The 19,032-nt window shown below is 45.4% G+C and overlaps 1 protein-coding gene across 1 annotated transcript in view; it reads right to left on the reverse strand.

Annotated features, from left to right (window-relative positions):
* Positions 1 to 19,032, reverse strand: part of hpse2 (heparanase 2) — a 290,363-nt gene that overhangs the window by 82,276 nt on the left and 189,055 nt on the right. The window contains exon 7 of the mRNA XM_080205316.1: positions 15,001 to 15,094. Coding sequence (XP_080061442.1) covers positions 15,001 to 15,094 — 94 coding nt within the window. The remainder of the gene's footprint in view (positions 1 to 15,000; positions 15,095 to 19,032) is intronic.

The raw sequence follows: 19,032 nt of genomic DNA on the forward strand, positions 1-19,032 counted from the left end.
TGATAGTCATTGCCTGGCACTGCAATAGCATATTTAACACACAAACTTCCTGTTAACGCCATCCTTCTTTTCTGGGATAAGAGGATTGCTCTATGGGGACAGATTGAGTAGCATGGGCCTACATTCTCTGGAGTTTTGAAGAATGAGGCATCATCTCATTAAAATGTATAAAACTCTTAGGGTTGGATGGATGCCGAGAGACTGTTTTTCCATCAGGGGAAGGTGGAGAAGGTCGAGAACTGATTGCTTTAGCATTCTGGAGATTTATGATTGAGAGATGAGAAAAAATTTCTTTAACCAAAGTATTGTGGCTGAATGGTCTGTAGAGATTTAACTTTTAATATGCTGAAAGATCTTCAATCAAACAAACCTGATTTTTTGTTAAAGTTGTTTTTTCACCATGCTGGGATTTCTTGTTTAAAGTTTATTTATTTATTGGTCACAATTAAGGCTTACATTAACACTGCAATGAAGTTACTGCAAAATTCCCCTGGTCGCCACACTCTGGTGCCTTTTTGGGTCAATACACCTAACCAGCACGTCTCTCAGACTATGGGAGGAAACCAGAGCGCCTGGAAGAAATGGGGAGAACGTGCAGATTCGCACAGAGAGTGACCCAAACTGGGAATCGAACTCAGGTCCCTGGCGCTGTGAAGCAGAAGTGCTAACCACTGTGCTACTGTGCCGCCTCCAGTGGCCAGGAATTTGTCAAAGGTCACAAGGTGTCAGATTTAACAGCTTGTCCTTGGCAGAGAGAAGTTCTTTACAGACTTTTGGAGCCAGTGCTCCTTGTCTGCGCAATGGAATGTAAACACTGTGCACTTGAAGGCCTGGGTATGATGAGGCCTGGAGTGACCGATGCCAGTATTTTGGCTGCAATTGGTTGGTCTAGTTGAACGATGCAGTTGGGGTTTCTGATCAATTCATTGGCTGGTTACCAAGGAATGTTTGGAGCTTTAACTCTGCTAACACAAAGAGCTTGTTCAGAAAGGCAGTGTGAAGAACCCGGGAACAAAGCTCACAAAAAGGGAAAACATCTGGAAGAAGAGGACAAAGGACTGATTCCACGTGACAACAAAACCCTGATCTTAATTGCAATCCACTTAAGTAAAGTAACAGATAGTGAGTATTTGATGCATTGCAAGTACTTACTGCTGCTTGAGTGCCCACAGAATAAAGGAAGTTGTGTTTAAGTATTTAAAGTCAACTTTGTGTCTTTATTCGCGACAGAGGTTAAAGCACATAGGTTTGGAGAATGGTATTGTGAAACATTGGAATTCTCTAGCCCTGTGGGGAGTGAATGCTTCACTGTCGAGTGTATTCAGGACTGAGGTCAATAGAATATTCAGGTGTGAATAGAATCGAGGGATCTGGGGAGTGGAAAGGCATGAGGAACGGAGGTGGACAAGTCATGGTCTCACTGAGTGGCAAAGCAAGCTTGGAGGGGAGTCAGGCCTAACTCTTCTCTGATGTAATGATAGTTTTCCCTATTGCCTTTTGTGGGCATGCCACTATTTTATTGTGAAACAGTGCGGGGAAGCCTGTTAGCACAATAAACAATAAGTTATCGTAAAGTAGTTTGAAGGCTTTCGGTAAATCATTATGAGCTAAACAACTCTGGCCTTGCACTTCAGAATGTCATGGGAACCACTTGATCAGATCACTGTCAGCTCCTCACTCCAGCGTTCTGCTTCATTAATAAACATTCACACAGTAAAAGGACTCTCACTGAGCGAAGGTTGGGTGATTTGAAAGACTCTTTGTCACTTTGGGTGCTATCAAAAAGGGTCCCCCAATGTCCTTGCTGGTTCCACGGTAACTCCGTCTAACCTTCAGTTCTTCCAGGTGATATGCTTTCTAAGAAAGATCACTCAAGCTTCAGTTAGAAGTGTCATTAAGTTATTTTACAAAGCTGCAAAGCTTCAGGAGGGATGACTTTATATAGCACCCAGGTTTACTAGGCTGATACCAGAGTTGAGGGGGTTAAGTTATGAGGAGAGGCAGAATAAACTAGGCTTGTACTCGTTAGAGTTTAGAAGAATGAGGGGAGATCTCATTGAAACATATAAGATGTTGAATGGGATGGATAGGATAGAGGTGGAGAGACTCTTCCCGCTCAGAAAGGACAGTAGGACTAGGGGGCACAGCCTCAAGATAAAGGGGGGGGCGGTTTAGAACGGAGTTGAGGAGGAACTTCTTCACTCAAAGGGTGGTGAATCTCTGGAATTCTCTGCCCGTTGAAGTGGTGGAGGCTGCCTCGCGAAATATATTTAAGACGCGGGTTGATAGGTTTTTGATAGGCAAGGGGATTAAGGGTTATGGGGAGAGGGCAGGAATGTGGAACTGAGCCACGACAGATCAGCCATGATCTTATTGAATGGCGGGGCAGGCTTGAAGGGCGAGATGGCCTACTCCTGCTCCTATTTCTTATGTTCTTATGTTTTGAACTCATAGTTCATCATCCACTTTACATCTATTGACCACAGCTTTTGTAGCCCAATCCATCACGCAAACCAGCCTCCCATTCACCGACTCTGTCTACACTTCCCACTGCCTCGGCAAAGCAGCCAGCATAATTAAGGACTCCACGCACCCCGGACATTCTCTCTTCCACCTTCTTCCCTCGGGAGAAAGATACAAATGTGTGAGGTCACGTACCTACCGACTCAAGAACAGCTTCTTCCCTGCTGCCATCAGACTTTTGAATGGACCTACCTGGCACTAAGTTGATCTTTGTTTCCACCCTAGCTATGACTGTAACACTACATTCTGCACTCTCTCCTTTCCTTCGCTATGAATGGTATGCTTTGTTTAGCGTGCAAGAAACAATACTTTTCACTGTATGTTAATGCATGGGACAATAATAAATCAAATCAAATCAAATCAAATCAAAACATATGCTTTATATTGCATCATTGTAATGGTGAGTATACATGTATCCCTGTTTCAGAGGATGTGGACTCCATTGGCTGGATTTTCCAGTCAGCAATAAATGGAAAGCACTCACCACTATCAGGAGACGATGGCCCAGTGACATTATCGTTAGACCATTAATCCCTGAACTCAGCTAATGTTCTGGAGACCTGGGTTCGAATCCCACCTTGGAAAATGGCGGGATTTGAATTCAATAAAAAAAACCTGGAATTAAGAGCATACTGGTGACCCTGAAACCAATGTTGATTGTCAGAAAAACCCATCTGGTTCACTAATGTTCTTTAGGGAAGGAAATCTGCTGTCATTATTTGGTCTGGCCTACATGTGACTCCAGCGCCACAGCAATGTGGCTGACTCTGAACTGCCCTCTGAACAGGGATGACTGAGCATGGGCAATAAATGCTGGCCCACGTGTTAGAATGTAACTAATGATAACAATAGATCTGTTGTATTGTGACCAATGGTGGCAAGCTGTAAGAGTCAGCTGACCTAGTAAAATATGTAACCAATGAAAAAATAATGTGGTGGTCAGCTGACTCGGGTATAAGTAAGAATCTGTTGGGAGTTGTGAGGGGCTTGGAGTGGCCCAGGGTGAGGCATCAAGTGTTGGAGTAATGAAGTTTCTTTATTAAACCATTTTTTTTTTGATTTATAAGTTAGAATAAGTTTTGTTTTATTTCATTGTCCACAATTGAAGAATTCCTTCTGGATGATCAACACCACAAATGAACAAAAATAAATAAAAATTCTTTAAGCTTAAAGCTGCCCACAGACATTTAGAGGCTTTTTTTCTTCATCTTTCTATACTTAGTTAAGGCTTTGGTGAGACCACACCTAGAGCACGGGGTACAGTTTTGGTCTTCATATCCAGAGGCAGTAGAGTAATGGTTCACTAGATTGGCTCCAGGAATGAGAGGGTTCCACAAATGATGAGAGGTTGAGTAAATTAGGCCTATCCTCTTTGAAATTCAGAAAAATGAGAGGTGATTCCATTAAAATATTCAGGATTCTGGAGAGATTTGACAGATCAGGATGGGGAATCTAAAACAGTGTCTTGGGATAAGGGAACACTCATTTCAGACTATGACGAGGAGAGATTTCTTCACCTAGAGGGTCGGGAATCTTTGGAGCTTGGTTGCGGATGGATATATTTAAGGTTGAGGTGGAGTTTTGGTGTCTCAGGGAATCAGAGGAGATGCGGAGCAGGCAGGAAAGTGGGGACCAGGCAAATCAGCCATGATGGTACAGGATGGCAGAGCAGGCTAAGGAATTGTTATGTCTATTCTTGATCCTACTTCTTCTGGTCTTACACTCTCAATTTTTATGTCAATGTGATTTCCATTTCAGCGTGTGGCACAGTGCTCCCTGTAGGGAGTGGGGTCCTGTACAAAAAGGGCAAAAAACAATGTATCTTTTCAACTAATCAAACAGAAGAGCCCTCACTGAGACACACGGAGTCTAAAGCAGGAAATATGAGGTAGAATATTTCACTCCATGCATAACTATGCGTTCCCTGTCCATTAATGTATTGCTTCGCAAGTACAGTCTGCAACAAAAGTGTGGAACAAGAAGGGGCCATTTGCTCTGCTGAGCTTCCTCCTTCCAGTATTTGGAATTTGGTTGTGAACTCTCTGATGTTGCTGATATCCTTGGGAAACCAAATAAACATGGTCCAAAATGGGAGCTGCAATGTTGTGTTGCAACATTAACATAACACCAAGTGAGAAGCTGCAGAATGTCAAGCTAACACCATCTAACCCTTCCACACTGACTGTTCCATCAACTCGATTTATTCTTATCCCTCTGACCTTCAATCCCTTCATAAGTACACAGCTGTCCACTGTTTTGTAAAGAAAGATATTTCATCCAATCCGCTACGTTGATTAAAGTTTGACGATTTTATACAGATGACCTTTCACCCAGCAATAATGAAGTTGAAGCAAAACTGCTTTCCTCAACATACATACCACGACTGGAAGCATGTAAAAAATGTGTGTATGGATCAGTGCATGTGTGTGTCTATGTACATGGATGTGGCTGGGGGTACATGTATGTGTACACATATGCCTGCCTGTGCATATGTGGGGGTACAACTGTGAATGTGGGTGGGTCTTTATGAGATTGTGTGTGAGTCAGTGTGTGGGTGTGTGTCTGTGTTTGTGGGTGAGTCTGTATGTGAATGGGTCTGTGTGTGGATGTGTGTCTGTGTTTGTGAGTTGGTCTGCGTGTTGTCTGTGTTTAGGTGCATGTGTGTGTGTGTGTGTGTGTGTGTGTGTGTGTGTGTGTGTGTTGTGGAGTTGCCGGCGTTGGACTGGGGTGGGCACAGTAAGTAGTCTCACAACACCAGCTTAGAGTCCAACAGGTTTATTTGGTAGCATGAACTTTCGGAGAGTTGCTCCTTCACCTGATGAAGGAGTAACACTCTGAAAACTCATGCTACCAAATAAATCTGTTGGACTCTAAGCTGGTGTTGTGAGACTACTTATGGTGGTTCCATGTGTGTGTCAGTCTGTGTGTCGGTGTACATGGATGAGTCTGTGTGTGTTTGCGTGCGTCTGTGTGTAGGTGGGTCTGTGTGTGGATGGGTCTGTGTGTGGATGGGTCTGTGCGTGGATGGGTCTGTGTGTAGATGGGACTGTGTATGGGTCTGTGTGTGAGTAGTTCTGTGTGTAGATGGGTCTGTGTGTTGATGGGTGTGTGGGTGGGTCTTTGTGTGGGTCTGTGTGTGGGTGGTTCTGTGTGTAGATGGGACAGTGTATGGGTCTGTGTGTGAGTGGCTCTGTGTGTAAATGGGTCTGTGTGTGTGCCTGTATGTAGATGGGTCTGTGTGTAGATGGGGGTGTGGGTGGGTCTGTGTGTGTGCCTGTGTGTGAGTGGGTGTGTGTGTGGGTGTATGTCTGTGTTTGTGGGTGGGTCTGTGTGTGGGTCAGTGTGTGGGTCTGTGTGTATATGAAGAATAATGGAAACCCAGAACATGTTGCCACCAAAAGGCTGTGGATGCAGATAGTAAATCAGCCATCTGCTCTGACACAGGGTCACCCAGGCTCGAAATGTTGGCTCTATTCCCTCTCTACAGATGCTGTCAGATCTGCTGAGAATTTCCAGCATTTCTGTTCTTGTTTCAGATTCCAGCATCCGCAGTACTTTGCTTTAATTTATTTACAGTAAATCAGCCATGACCTGCTCAAACAGTGGAACAGACTTGAAGGGCTGAATGGCCTTCTCCTCATCCATCTATTCTTTGATCTTTCTAATCCCTGATCTCCCAGAGACTTGCGCTTAATCTACTCACTGGCGGGAGTCGCGTCGTTACAGCGATCCAATAAGGTGAGCATGATTCACCAGGCAGCCATTTTGGAACCAGTCAGATGAGTTGTTGGGTCTCAGACTATCCCCCGTGGGACGGAGGCCTGGGGACTGAGTAAGGAATGGTTTGATTTGTGCCAAACCTCAGGCAACTGGTTGCCAGGAGGGGCACAAATAGGAGCCTGTAAACCATTTATTTTATGGGATCCAAAGTACCTTGCTCCATATTATTAGTGTAAACAGTGACTGGGGCCAGAATGGAGGCCCTGGAACTCCAGCCATTAAAACCCGCAGTGCGTTCACAGACACTCATCAACTATAAAATAGAATTCGTTTCGTGGCTTTTTCCTGCCAATTTTCTCCCTTCAACGTCCTGAATGTTTTGACTCTCCCCATCTGTTGGCCGGGGAATATGCGTTTGACGTGTTTTTGACAGCACAAGATAGCATAGCTGCGCTGGCGCTGTCCACACGAACGTCCTTTCAGCAAGAATCGCTGGAGAGTGGCTGAAATCTGGCCAATCCTCTTTCTTCTTGGGGTTGGCACGGTGGCACAGTGGTTAGCACTGCTGCCTCACACTGCCAGGGGCCCGGGTTCGATTCCTGGCTTGGGTCACTGTCTGTGTGGAGTTTGCACGTTCTCCTCTTCTCTCCTGTGGGTTTCCTCCGGGTGTTCTGGTTTCCTCCCACCAATGTCCAAAATGTGCAGGTTAGATTGATTGGCCGTGCTAAATTGTTCCTTAGTGTTACAGGGATGGTTGAGGGATCAGTAGGATTAGGGGGTAGGGCCAGGGTGGGATTGTTGTTGGTGCAGGCTCAATGGGCTGAATGGCCTCCTTCAGCACTTGTAGGTATTCTATGATTCTTTTGGGGGGGCCATGGTGGCATAGTGGCTAGCACTGCTGCCTTATAGCACTGGGGATCCTGGTTCGATTCCCCAAGTTGGATGACTGTCTGTGTGGAGTTTGCACATTCTCCCCATGTCTGCATGGGTTTCATCTGGGCGCTCTGGTTTCCTCCCACAGTCCGAAAGACATGCTGGTTAGGTGCATTGGCCGTGCTAAATTCTCCCTCAGTGTACCCGAACTGGCACCGGAATGTGGCGACTCGGGGATTTTCACAATAACTTCATTGCAGTGTGAATGTAAGCCTACTTGTGACACTAATAGATAAATAAGTTTGAAACAAGTCGACCTTTCCTTTCTCCCAATCCAAATCCATGCCTGTGGCTTTGAAACTGTTGGATTCCTTTCCCCCCGCTCAGTCTATCCTCCCATCCCAATTCACAAACTCTGAGAATCCAAAGTTAGCACCAGCAAACCACAATCTCTTGATGCATCTTATCGTCTCTCCAGGCTTGGTCTGGGACTACCTGGGTTTCTCCAACACGAATAAAGCTCCTGTCTGCCACCGCCCACAGAGCGAGAGAGTTGCTATTTTGGTTCCCTGGTTTAGTAGCCCAGGTTAGAAAAATCAAACCCAGACGCGATCATATCCACACAACCAGTAGCTCAATGAGCCGCGCATGTAGGCACCATTTGTTTTTGTTTTACTTGGAGTCAAACACTAAGTCATTTGAGCCACTGGTTGGCCCGTACATGCTGTTCAGTTTCGAAAACACCATTGCCCTAAGCCAACCGCACACCAAATTGTTTTGACTGTTTCTCTTAACGCTACATTCTCAGCCACAGCGGGAGACTTCTGTAACATCAATGCCCTGCCGTAACTCGAAGAAAAAGGGATTTTTTTTGGAAAAAAATAAGAATTCTCTCAAATCCATTCCACTAAATTCGCAGGCAGTTGTAAAGCTCTTTGTAAGACACTCAAAGGTTGCCATGCTCCAGTGACCAGTTGGGCCAGTGGGCTGACGAACGGCAGATGGAGTTTAATTTCGATAAATGCGAGGTGATGCATTTTAGTAGATCAAACGAGGGCAGGACTTACTCAGTTAATGGTAGGGGCGTTTGGGAGAGTTATACAACAAAAAGATCTAAGAGTACAGGTTCATAGCTCCTTGAAAGTGGAGTCCCAGGTGGACAGAGTGGTGAAGATGGCATTCAGCATGCTTGGTTTCATTGATCAGAATATTGAATACAGGAGTTGGGATGTCTTGTTGAAGTTGTATAAGACATTGGTAAGGTCACATTTGGAATACTGTATATAGTTCTGGTCACCCTATTATAGAAAGGATATTATTAAACTAGAAAGAGTGCAGAAACGATTTACTAGGATGCTACCGGGACTTGATGGTTTGAGTTTTAAGGAGAGGCTGGATAGACTGGGACTTTTATCCCTGGAGTGTCAGAGACTTAGGGGCGATCTGATTGAGGTCTATAAAATAATGAGGGTCACAGATCAACTAGGTAGTCAATATCTTTTCCCAAAGGTAGGGGAATCTAAAACTAGACAGCATAGGTTTAAGGTGAGAGGGGAGAGATACAAAAGTGTCCAGAGAGGCGATTTTTTTCACACAGAGGGTGGTGAGTGCCTGAAACAAGCTGCCAGAGGCAGTAGTAGAGGCAGGTACAATTTTGTCTTTTAAGAAGCATTTAGTTCATAGATATCATAGAATCCTGCAGTGCAGAAGGAGGCCACTCAACCCATCAAGTCTGTACTGACCACAATCCCACCCAGGCCTTATGCCCGTAACCCCATATAATTACCCTACAAAATCCTCTGATATTACAGTCAATTTAGCATAGCCAATTAACCTAACCCGCACATCTTTGGAGTGTGGGAGGGAACTGGAGCACCCGGAGTAAATCCATGCAGACGTGGAGAGAAAGTGCAAATTCCACACAGACAGTGATCCGAGACTGGAATTGAACCCGGGTCCCTGGCGCTGTGAGGCAGCAGTGCTAACCACGGTGCCCCCATGCCACCCCGTATACATGGGTATAGAGGGATATGGGCCAAAAGTGGGCCATTGGGACTGGTTTACTGGTTACAAAAAATGGGCTACATTGACAAGTTGGGCCAAATGGCCTGCTTCCATGCTATAAACCTCTAAGAAAGACACTCCCAGGCCAAGACCTGTGCTGTTTGCTTCACCCTACCCACTATTACTAGTCTCTGAGTGTCTTGCTACAGCATGCTGTTCCACTCGCCCAGCCTTCCTCCATCCTCCCGCTTAACTCTTTTGAAATTGAGACTCACTTCCTGTTTGTTTCTTTCCAGTGCCTAAAACCTGTGCATCTCCTCACCTCTCTACAGAGAGTGCTGGAAAATCCCAGCAGGTCTGACAGCATCTGTCGGGTGAGAACAGAGCCAACACTTCAAGTCTGGATGAACCTTCGTCAGAGCTCTACAGTAGGTGAGAAGAGCAGAGGACATGAGACGGCTGATGTCACGCTGCCAGTTTTCCATGAAAAGATCAACAGCAGGTGAGAGGCTAAGAGGGAGGGGTCCATGTGGAGGGGGAACACTGGAGGTGGCTGAAAGGATTTGCTAAACGGGGGGGGGTCTCCTGCCCAAAGGAGTGAGCGCGGAGACTAAGGTAGCGGAAGAAGATTTCAGCATCACGGCAAGCCCGAAATTCATTGTGTTGAGAACTTTGACAAAGGGTCTTCCAGACTCAAAACATTGGCTCTATTCTCTATCCACAGATACTGTCAGACCCACTGAGATTTTCTGGCCTCAGATAGAGCATATAACAGCACAGACAGTAATCTGTAAGCTGTCTGTGCTGTTATATGCTCTGTCTGAGGTCAGAACTCTCCATTCGCCTGACAAAGGGACAAACCCCGAAAGCTTGTGAGTTTACTATCAAATAAATCGGTTGGACTTAAACCTGGTGTTGTCAGACTTCTTACTGTGTTTACCCCAGTCCAACTCCAGCATCTCCACGTGTGGGCCAGACCAGGTAAGGACAGTAGATTTCCTTCCCTAAAGGACCATTAGTGAACCAAATAGGCTTTTCCGTCAATCGACAATGGTTTCATGGTCATCAGTAGAGTCTTAATTCCAGATACTTTATTGAATTCAAATTCCACCAGCTGCTGGGGTGGGATTTGAACCCAGGTCCCCAGAACATTAGCTGAGTTTCTGGATTAATGGTCTAGCGAGAATGCCATTCAGCCAGAGCCTCCTCCTGTTATGAATTGAAGGGCTGAATGGCCTACTCCTGTTTCTAGTCTCTATGAATGTGCCTCGAAAGAATGTGCCTCCAAGAATGGAATAAAAGGAAGAGGCAGAAGCCACCAGCATTCCAAAAGGCAATTCACAGGGTGTGAGTCTCCCAGTAGGATTAGGTAGACCAGAAGAATACACCGTCACGCTAATAGGAAACCCTTAGTTGGATGATTGAACCATCAAGGGAAGGCACAAAAGCTGAAGGGACAGACAACAAATACACAGACAGAACAATCAGAGGGGAGCAGCCTGTAAGCTGGTTCTAACTATCAGACAAGAAGCAAGAGTGCAGAAACCTTCGTGAAGACATATCTTTGCTAAACCAAGAGGAGGCATTTCCCAGAATAACTCCTCACTTGTTTGCTTTGTGGTAACTATAAGCTGGCCTTTATTTAGAGTCATAGAGGTTTACAGCATGAAAACAGGCCCTTTGGCCCAACTTGTCCATGCTGCCCAGTTTTTACCACTAAGGTCTCAATTGCCCGCATTTGGCCTGTATCCGTCTATGCCCATCTTACCCGTGCAACTGTCTAAATACTTTTTAAAAGACAAAATTGTACCCACCTCTACTACTACCCCTGGCTGTTCCAGACACTCACCATCCTCTATGTGAAAGAATTGCCCTTCTGGATCTTTTCGTGTCTCTCCCCTTTCACCTTAAACCTATGACCTCTAGTTTTAGACTCCCCTATCTTCGGGACAGATATACATCAATTGAATTGTTTGGGAAGAGGGAAGTCCCTGGGGGCGACACAGTGGATAGCACTGCTGCCTCACAGCACTAGGCACCAGTGTTCAAATCTGGCTTCGGGTCACTGTCTGTGTGGAGTTTGCACATTCTCCCCGTGTCTGTGTGGGTTTCCTCTGGATGCTCCGGTTTCCTCCTACACTCCAAAGATGCGTGGATTGGGTAGATTGGCCATGCTAAATTGACTCTAGTGTCAGGGGGTTAACAGGGTAAATGTGTGGGGTTACGGGAATAGGGCCTGGGTGGGATTGTGATTGGCGCAGACTCGATGGACTAAATGATCTGCACTATAGGGATTCTATGATTCTATGAAAGAGTTCAGCTATCTTACATAAATTTTGAATGATTTGTAATGGGTCATTTCTACATATACTGTGTGAGTTTGTTTATTAGTTCCTATACTTAACTGTCTTGGATCATTATAGTTCTATTCAGGTACATGTGTCTTTTCTTTATTGTAATGAATAGTCTCTAATAAGTATTATTCTACGGCGGAGCTGGTTACTGTTCTCACTGGGTCTCACACTGTCCCTGTAAACAGAATTATACACCACCACAAACCAATGTCTCAGGCGGGGTCACCCTCGCAGATAACATCAGCTGGGTTCATGACACATGTAGGCCAGACCGGGTATTAACAGCAGATTTCCTTCTCTAAAGGGCATGAATAAACCAGATGGATCTTTATGACAATTGATGATAATCTCATGGTGCTTTGTCTGCATAGCGCGCAAGTAACAATACTTATCACTGTATACTAATACACGTGACAATAATAAATCAAATCAAATCAAAAATTAGTTTCTTTTTGGCTGGTTCAGACATGATGGGCTGAATAGCCTCTTTCTGCATTGTAATGTTTGAATGGTTCTATGGCAAAGGGACAAAATAAACCACATGTGATTAATTATTATTCTTTAAATGATTGTTCTATTCGTGGACTTTGCAGGTGGCGATGAATGCCACGATGGAGCATCCTGCTTCCCAGTGGGAAAGGTTGGGGAAGTTAGTGGTGGAGAACAGCACAGCATATAATCTGAATGAGTTATAAAGGCACGGCAGTGCTTCCAGCCAATAGAGGGCAGTGCAGTCAGTTTCTCAGCTCTTGTTTCTTTCACTAGAATATCGCAATGTGTGATCTGGACTGTAAAAGTATTTTACCATGACCAATATTCAGCACAAGCCATCACGCTCCTCAAATTTCCCTTCATTGTGAGAAACAGTTCCCCATCTTAAATAAAACACCGCAATAATGCGAGAAGTGCAAATTACTCGGCTAGCATCCAATAAGCGTTTAGATGAAATGCCATAGAATACAAGGCCACGGACCAAGTGCTGGAAAATGGGATTTGAATGGATGGGAGTTTGATGGCCGGTGAAGACACAAAGGGCCAAAGGGTCTCTTTCTGTGCTGTAAAACTCTGTTGGTGGGATTTTACTGCCTCGCTCGGAGGAGACTGGAAATTCTTGCCCGAGATTTCCGTTGTCGGAGACTCGATCCCACCGATTCCATGGCAGGCGAGGTGGTAGAGTTCCAGACTTTGATTCTATGCCAATGACAACCGAGCAGGCAGGGAAAGGAGCAAAGTTTCCAGCTATCCCCAGTGTGAGGGATGAAGCTGTCTATTCTTGTTCTCTTCAGACCCGCTCAGCACCAGAGAACAATTCCGTGAGTCCTTGCTTCCTCTGAACAGTGTGATTGATGCACCCGATACCTGGTGGTGTTACCGTGGCGATCACCTCACTCGATGATCTGAAACCCCTCGTGGACTCCAAGCTTTGAAACAATGGCCGACCCATCAGCAACAATCATAACGGGCGGGACAGAAAATTTGGCGGACAATTTAAAGACCCGTTGAGCTTGGGTGGAAATTTCTGGCCTTGGGGCTCACTGCCGTGTGTGGGCCAAGATCAGGAATTCCCGGCCAATACATCAGGGAAGACTTGATGTTAACTCCTTTAACCTGGTGTTGTGAGATTTCTTACTCAGGGAAGACTGCCAGGCTGTATGAATCAAACCAATCCATTCCGGTGTGAACCAGGGAATGGTTTTCAAAAGGGAATTAGCTTCACACCTGAAACAATAAGTAATGTAAGCCCAGGGGAGTAGGAATAGCTAAATTTCCCTTGCAGAGAGCAAACATGGACTCCATGGGCTGAATGGCCTCTGTGCTGTAAACAGTCACAATTCCATTACAGAACCTTTGACGAGCATCCCCACGGGTGGAGAAATACAAACGACACAACACTTTTCTAACATTCCTGATTAAACTGGGCATTGTGATATTGCATCTGGAGACAAGGGATCGAATTCTCTGGCTGTTCATGCCAGTGGGATTCTCCCTGGCAGTGCACCCCTGCCCGTGGGTATTGTGGCTGTGTAAGGTGTCATCAACGGGAAATCCCATTGACAGCGGCGGAACCAGAGAATCCCGCTGCTCAGTGAACAGCGCACCACTGCCCACCGCCGAGAAACACGCAGCGGGCAGGCTGGAGAACTCCCCCCAGGATTTACTGCCCCAGAGAGGTGAGTTCAATTCCCACCATGGCAGCTGGGAGAATTTAAATTCAAAAAGTTAATAAATCTGGAATTAAATTCCGGTCTTATTTAATAATTGTTGCACGGTAGCACAGTGTTTAGCACTGCTGCCTCACAATGCCAAAGGCTCGGGTTCGATTCCTGGTTTGGGTCACTGTCTGTGCGATGTCTGCACACTCTCCCCGTGTCTGTATGGGTTTTCTCCGGTTTCCTCCCACAATCCAAAAGATGTGCTAGTTAGGTGTATCAACCATGCTAAATTCTCCCTTAGTGTACCTGAACAGGCGCTGGAGTGTGGAGACTTGGGGATTTTCACTGTAACTTTATTGCAGTTTTGGTGTAAGCCTTACTTGTGACACTAATAAATAAACAGTAAACTTAATGATTGTGACTTAGCGGATTGTCATAATATCCCATCTGGTTCAATAATCTCCTTCAGGGAAGGAAATCTGTTGTCCTTACCCGGTCCGGCCTATATGTGACTCCAGAGCCCCAGCAACATGGTTCCCTCTTATATGTTCTATGAAATGGCTGAGTAAGCCACTCAGTTACATCAAACTACTACAGAAAAAGCATTGTGGGTGTACCTACACCACATAGACTACAGCAGTTCAAAAACACAGTTCACCATTGCCTTCTCATCATGGGTGGCACAATAGCACAGTGGTTAGCACCGCTGCCTTACAGTGCCAGGGACCTGGGTTCAATTCCCAGCTTGGGTCACTGTGTGGAATTTCCACATTCTCGCTGTGTCTGCATGGGTTTCCTCCACGGGCTCTGGTTTCCTCCCACAGTCCAAAGATGTGCAGGTCAGCTGGTGTTAAATTGCCCCTTTGTGTCAGGGGGACTAGCTAGGATAAATGCAAGGGGTTATTTAAGTCACGGGTAGATAGGTTTCTGATAGACGAGGGAATTAAGGGTTATGGGGAGAAAGCGGGAAAGTGGAACTGAGCCACTTCAGATCAGCCATGATCTTATTGAATGGCGGGGCAGGCTCGAAGGGCTAGATGGCCTACTCCTGCTCCTATTTCTTATGTTCTTATTATGGAGATGGGGCCTGGATGGGATTGTAATCAGTGCAGATTTGATGGGCCAAATGGCCTCCTTCTGCACTGTAGGATTCCATGATTCCCAAGGGATGTACAATAAATGTTGGACCTGCCTGCGATGCCCACATCTTCAGAACGTATATCAAAGAAAAGATGTGGGCTTTAGTCATCCAACCAGCATCAGAAACCTACGCCACCTTTCCCACTCAGCCAGGGTTCCAAAGTCACTCTGATTTATTTATCTTCTGCTGCCCTTCGATGTCTCCATTCACCAGTGGAAGTAAAGAAACTCACCCTGTGTACCTTGGCAATCTGATCGGAGAGAGTGTCCAACAGGCGTGTTTTCATAAAGTCAGCCACGTTAACGGCTTGGTCATCGATGTAGTAACTGAAACAGACACACAGCGGGACACATTAGCAGGACGAGTGGTCAATCTCTGCTCCAATCTACGCAAAAACCTGAGATTGCCTTTCAGATGTTTTAGAAGAAAATAATGCTAGGTGGGCATTAGGATTTTCCACAAGAACTAAATGTTGACTTAGAGAGTTATTATGGAGGTCATTTAACGCCGTGACTCTCTCTAGAGTCATCCAGAGCTCAGAGGGATAGGACTGAGTGTCCTATCCCCTCGCTCTATCTCTATGGTCTTGAGTTTATTTCTCTTAATCCAATTTCATTTTAAAATCATTCAGTATCTCAGGCAGCAAGTTGGAGATTTTTACCACTTGCTGCTTCCTCACATCTCCGATGACCAGGATTCTCCGATCTCCTTCACCCCACCAGCGGGAACAGAGAGTTTGGCTCTCATCCACCTCTCCATTCACTGCAGCAGGACCGGAGAATCCCAGCTACGGGACTGGAAAATCACAGCTGCGGTGAGGCCGGAGAATCCCAGCTGCGGGCGAGGATGGAGAATTCTGGCCTGTATCTCTCATTCAAAACTTTAAATCTCTGCTGCTGCTGAATCCTTGTGCCATCAACAAATGAGAACTTTGAAAACCTTATCTCAGCCTGTCGTAAACTTGCACCCTTCTGTCAGGCAGCTCCTCATGCAGTTATACTATATGACTTACTCATTATAGAATCCCTGCAATGCAGAAGGAGGCCATTTGGCCCATTTGAGTCTGCACTAACTTCCTGACAGAGTACCTTTCCCCCAACCTATCCCCATAAACTTACACATTTACCACAGCTAATCTCCCCCATTTCTACAAATTTGGACACTAAGGGATAACTTACTGTGGCCAATCCATATAACTAGCACATCTTTTAGACTGCAGACTGGGAGGAAATACCACACAGACATGAGGAGGACATGCAGACTACAGACGCCCAGTCACCGAAGCCGGGAATTGAACCCGGGTCCCTGGTGCTGTGAGGCAGCAGTGCTAACCGCTCTGCCACCCTAAAACTGCTGTAGGGGCTAAAGGAAGGAAACAAGAACAATGGACAGAGGAGGAGACTGGATAAACCACATGAGTTACTCAAGGCAACAAAAGACAAAGTATCGTGCGTATGTGTCCTGGAGTGATTGGATATCATGACCATACGTGCCTGCCTAGAATGTAATGTTGTAATTTAGTCATGATACATAAACAGACACAATTGGATAGAGATATGAGGATAAGAATGTGTTCCTTAATGCTGGTAGATGCAAATCGATTCTTATCTGTATGACAGCATAAGAATGATGTATTGTACTTGATGGGGGAGTTTGCACATCATCTTGTCTGGGTATAAACATAGAAATATAGAATCCAAAAGTCCCCCTGCATATTCCTGAATAAACCAGCGAACAAAGAAGCCTGAGTCTCGCCTGGTCTCTGCGGAATTGGGGAGGGACTGGATCATGCTCTTTCATTTGCCTCTTGGATTAGTTGAAGACTTGTCCATCATGTGCGGAGTTATATATAAAGGCTCACTATAGACAAGACGCTGCATGGTTTTACAAATAATGTACAGAAAAGCTCATGTTATATCCCTGCGACGTTCACTATATAGGATGAAGGAGCAGTGCTCTGAAAGCTCGTGCTATCAAATAAACCTGTTGGACTTTAACCTGGTGTTGTGAAACTTCTTACTGTTTACTATGTTAACAGCTCCTTTGACAGAACTGGAGAAGTGAATTAATTGAACATTCCCCTTGTGCCTCAGTCTCACATCCGAGTCAGAACATTGTGGATTCCAGATCCATTCTGGAGATGTAAGCACAAAATTCCAGTCGCTGCATTATTGACAGAGTGTTTCCCTTTCAGAGAGACAGGGCATTAAAGCACCTTGTAGCCTCTCTGATGGACATAAAAGGTCCGAAGCAGTATTTGAAAGGAAAGTTGGGAAGCTCTCCTGTTATTCTGATCAAAATTAACCCTAACTCCAACCACCACATTTTCCATGCCTCTACCTTCCTTACACCTCTCTACCTTGCTTTCCTCCTTTAAGCCACTCCTCGACTGGAATTCTTCGGCCTTACCTGAAGCTGGGATTCTCCAGTCTTACTGCAGTGAGTGAATGTTTGGCTGAACGCCAAATTCTCCACTCTCGCTGGCAGTGGTGGTGGGGTGCGTGAGACTGCAGAATTCCTGCCCTTATCGATACCTTTTGACCAAGATTCCAGTTACCTGACCTAATATCGCCTCATGTAGCTGAGTATCATGCTCTCCTTTATAATGATCCTGTGAAGCTCCTTGGACCATTTCATTACATTGAAGGTGCTATCTAATATAAGACCATAGAATCCCTACAATACAGAAGGAGGCCATTCGACCCATTGAGTTTGCACCAACCACAATCCCACTCAGTTCCTATTCCCATAACCCCATGCATTTACTCTGCTAATCCGCTGACACTAAGAGTCAATTTAGCATGGCCAATCAACCTAACCTGCACACCTTTGGACTGTGGGACGAAACCGCAGCAGCCGGAAGAAACCAATGTAGACATGGGGAGAACCTGCAAACTCCACATAGATAGTGACCCAAGCTGGGAATCGAACTTGGGTCCCTGGCACTGTGAGACAGCAGTGCTAACCACTGTGCCACCGTGCTGCCCAAGTTATTGTTGATACAGTGCAACAAATAGAAACATTAAAAGGTGAACATTGCTGCTGAAACTCAGTTACAAAATATTGCCAGAATGTGTAGTAACTGTGAAATGAATGATTTGATGCGATTGCCAATCTTTTGATGGGATGAAACTTAGTCACCAGTTCAGGCGCATGTCCAAAGTCTCTATTCAAAAAAAGGTTCTCTTAATGTCCAGGCCAATGTTCACCCCTCAAACAACACCACCAGAACAGATAACTGGCCATTTATTTTGCTTGTTAATACAGCAAAGCTGCTGCATGTTGGTCCTTTTTTTGTTCAAAGTTGCTGTGCCGTTTTACTGTATTTAACACCACTGACTGCATTTCAGTAACAATGAATAGGTACTTTGGGATGCCATCTAAGGGAGGGTTTGTGGCTCCCTGGGTGGTGTCCACATTCAACTCAAAACTGTGAGACAGCAGTGCTAACCCCTGTGCCACAGAGCACTAGGATGCTACCAGGACTTGATGGATTGAGTTAGAAGGAGAGGCTGGATAGACTGGGACTTCTTTTCTCTGGAGTGTAGGAGGCTGAGGGGTGATCTTATAGAGGGCTATAAAATAATAAAGGGCACAGATCAGTCAATAACTTTTCCCAAAGGTAGGGGAGTCTAAAACTAGGGGGCATAGGTTTAAGGGGAGAGGGGAGAGATACAAAAGAATCCAGAGGGCAATTTTTTCACACAGAGGGTGGTGACTGTCTGGAGCAAAGCTGCCAGAGGTAGTAGTAGAGGCGGGTACAATTTTGTCTTTTAGAAAGCATTTAGATAGTTACATGGATACAATGGGTATAGAAGGATATGGGCCAAATGCGGGCAATTGGGATTAGCTTAGAGGTTTTAAAACAAAATGGGTGGCATGGACAAGTTGGGCCTAAGAGCCTGTTTCCATGCTGTAAACACCTATGACTCAATGACTTTGGATCATCTCTGAGGGAGATGATAAGATGCTTTATAAATCTCTTCAATTAAAGGAATTATGCAGCTATCCTGTCATTTTTTAAATTATTTCACTGGATTTAGGTGTCACTGGAAATTGTAGCCAGCATTTGTGTCCATCCCTAACTGTCCTTGAATTAAATGGCTTGCTAGCCCTCCAGAAGGGAGTTAAGAGTTGATCACATTGCTGTGCAATCACATTTCGGACAAACCAGGTAAGGATATCCTTCACTAAAGGGCATCAGTGGTTAGCACTGCTGTCTCACAGCACCAGGGACCTGGGTTCGATTCCTGCTTGGGTCACT

This window comes from Carcharhinus amblyrhynchos, chromosome 17 (assembly GCF_965287045.1).
Source record: "Carcharhinus amblyrhynchos chromosome 17, sCarAmb.v2.hapA, whole genome shotgun sequence".
NCBI lineage: Eukaryota > Metazoa > Chordata > Chondrichthyes > Carcharhiniformes > Carcharhinidae > Carcharhinus > Carcharhinus amblyrhynchos.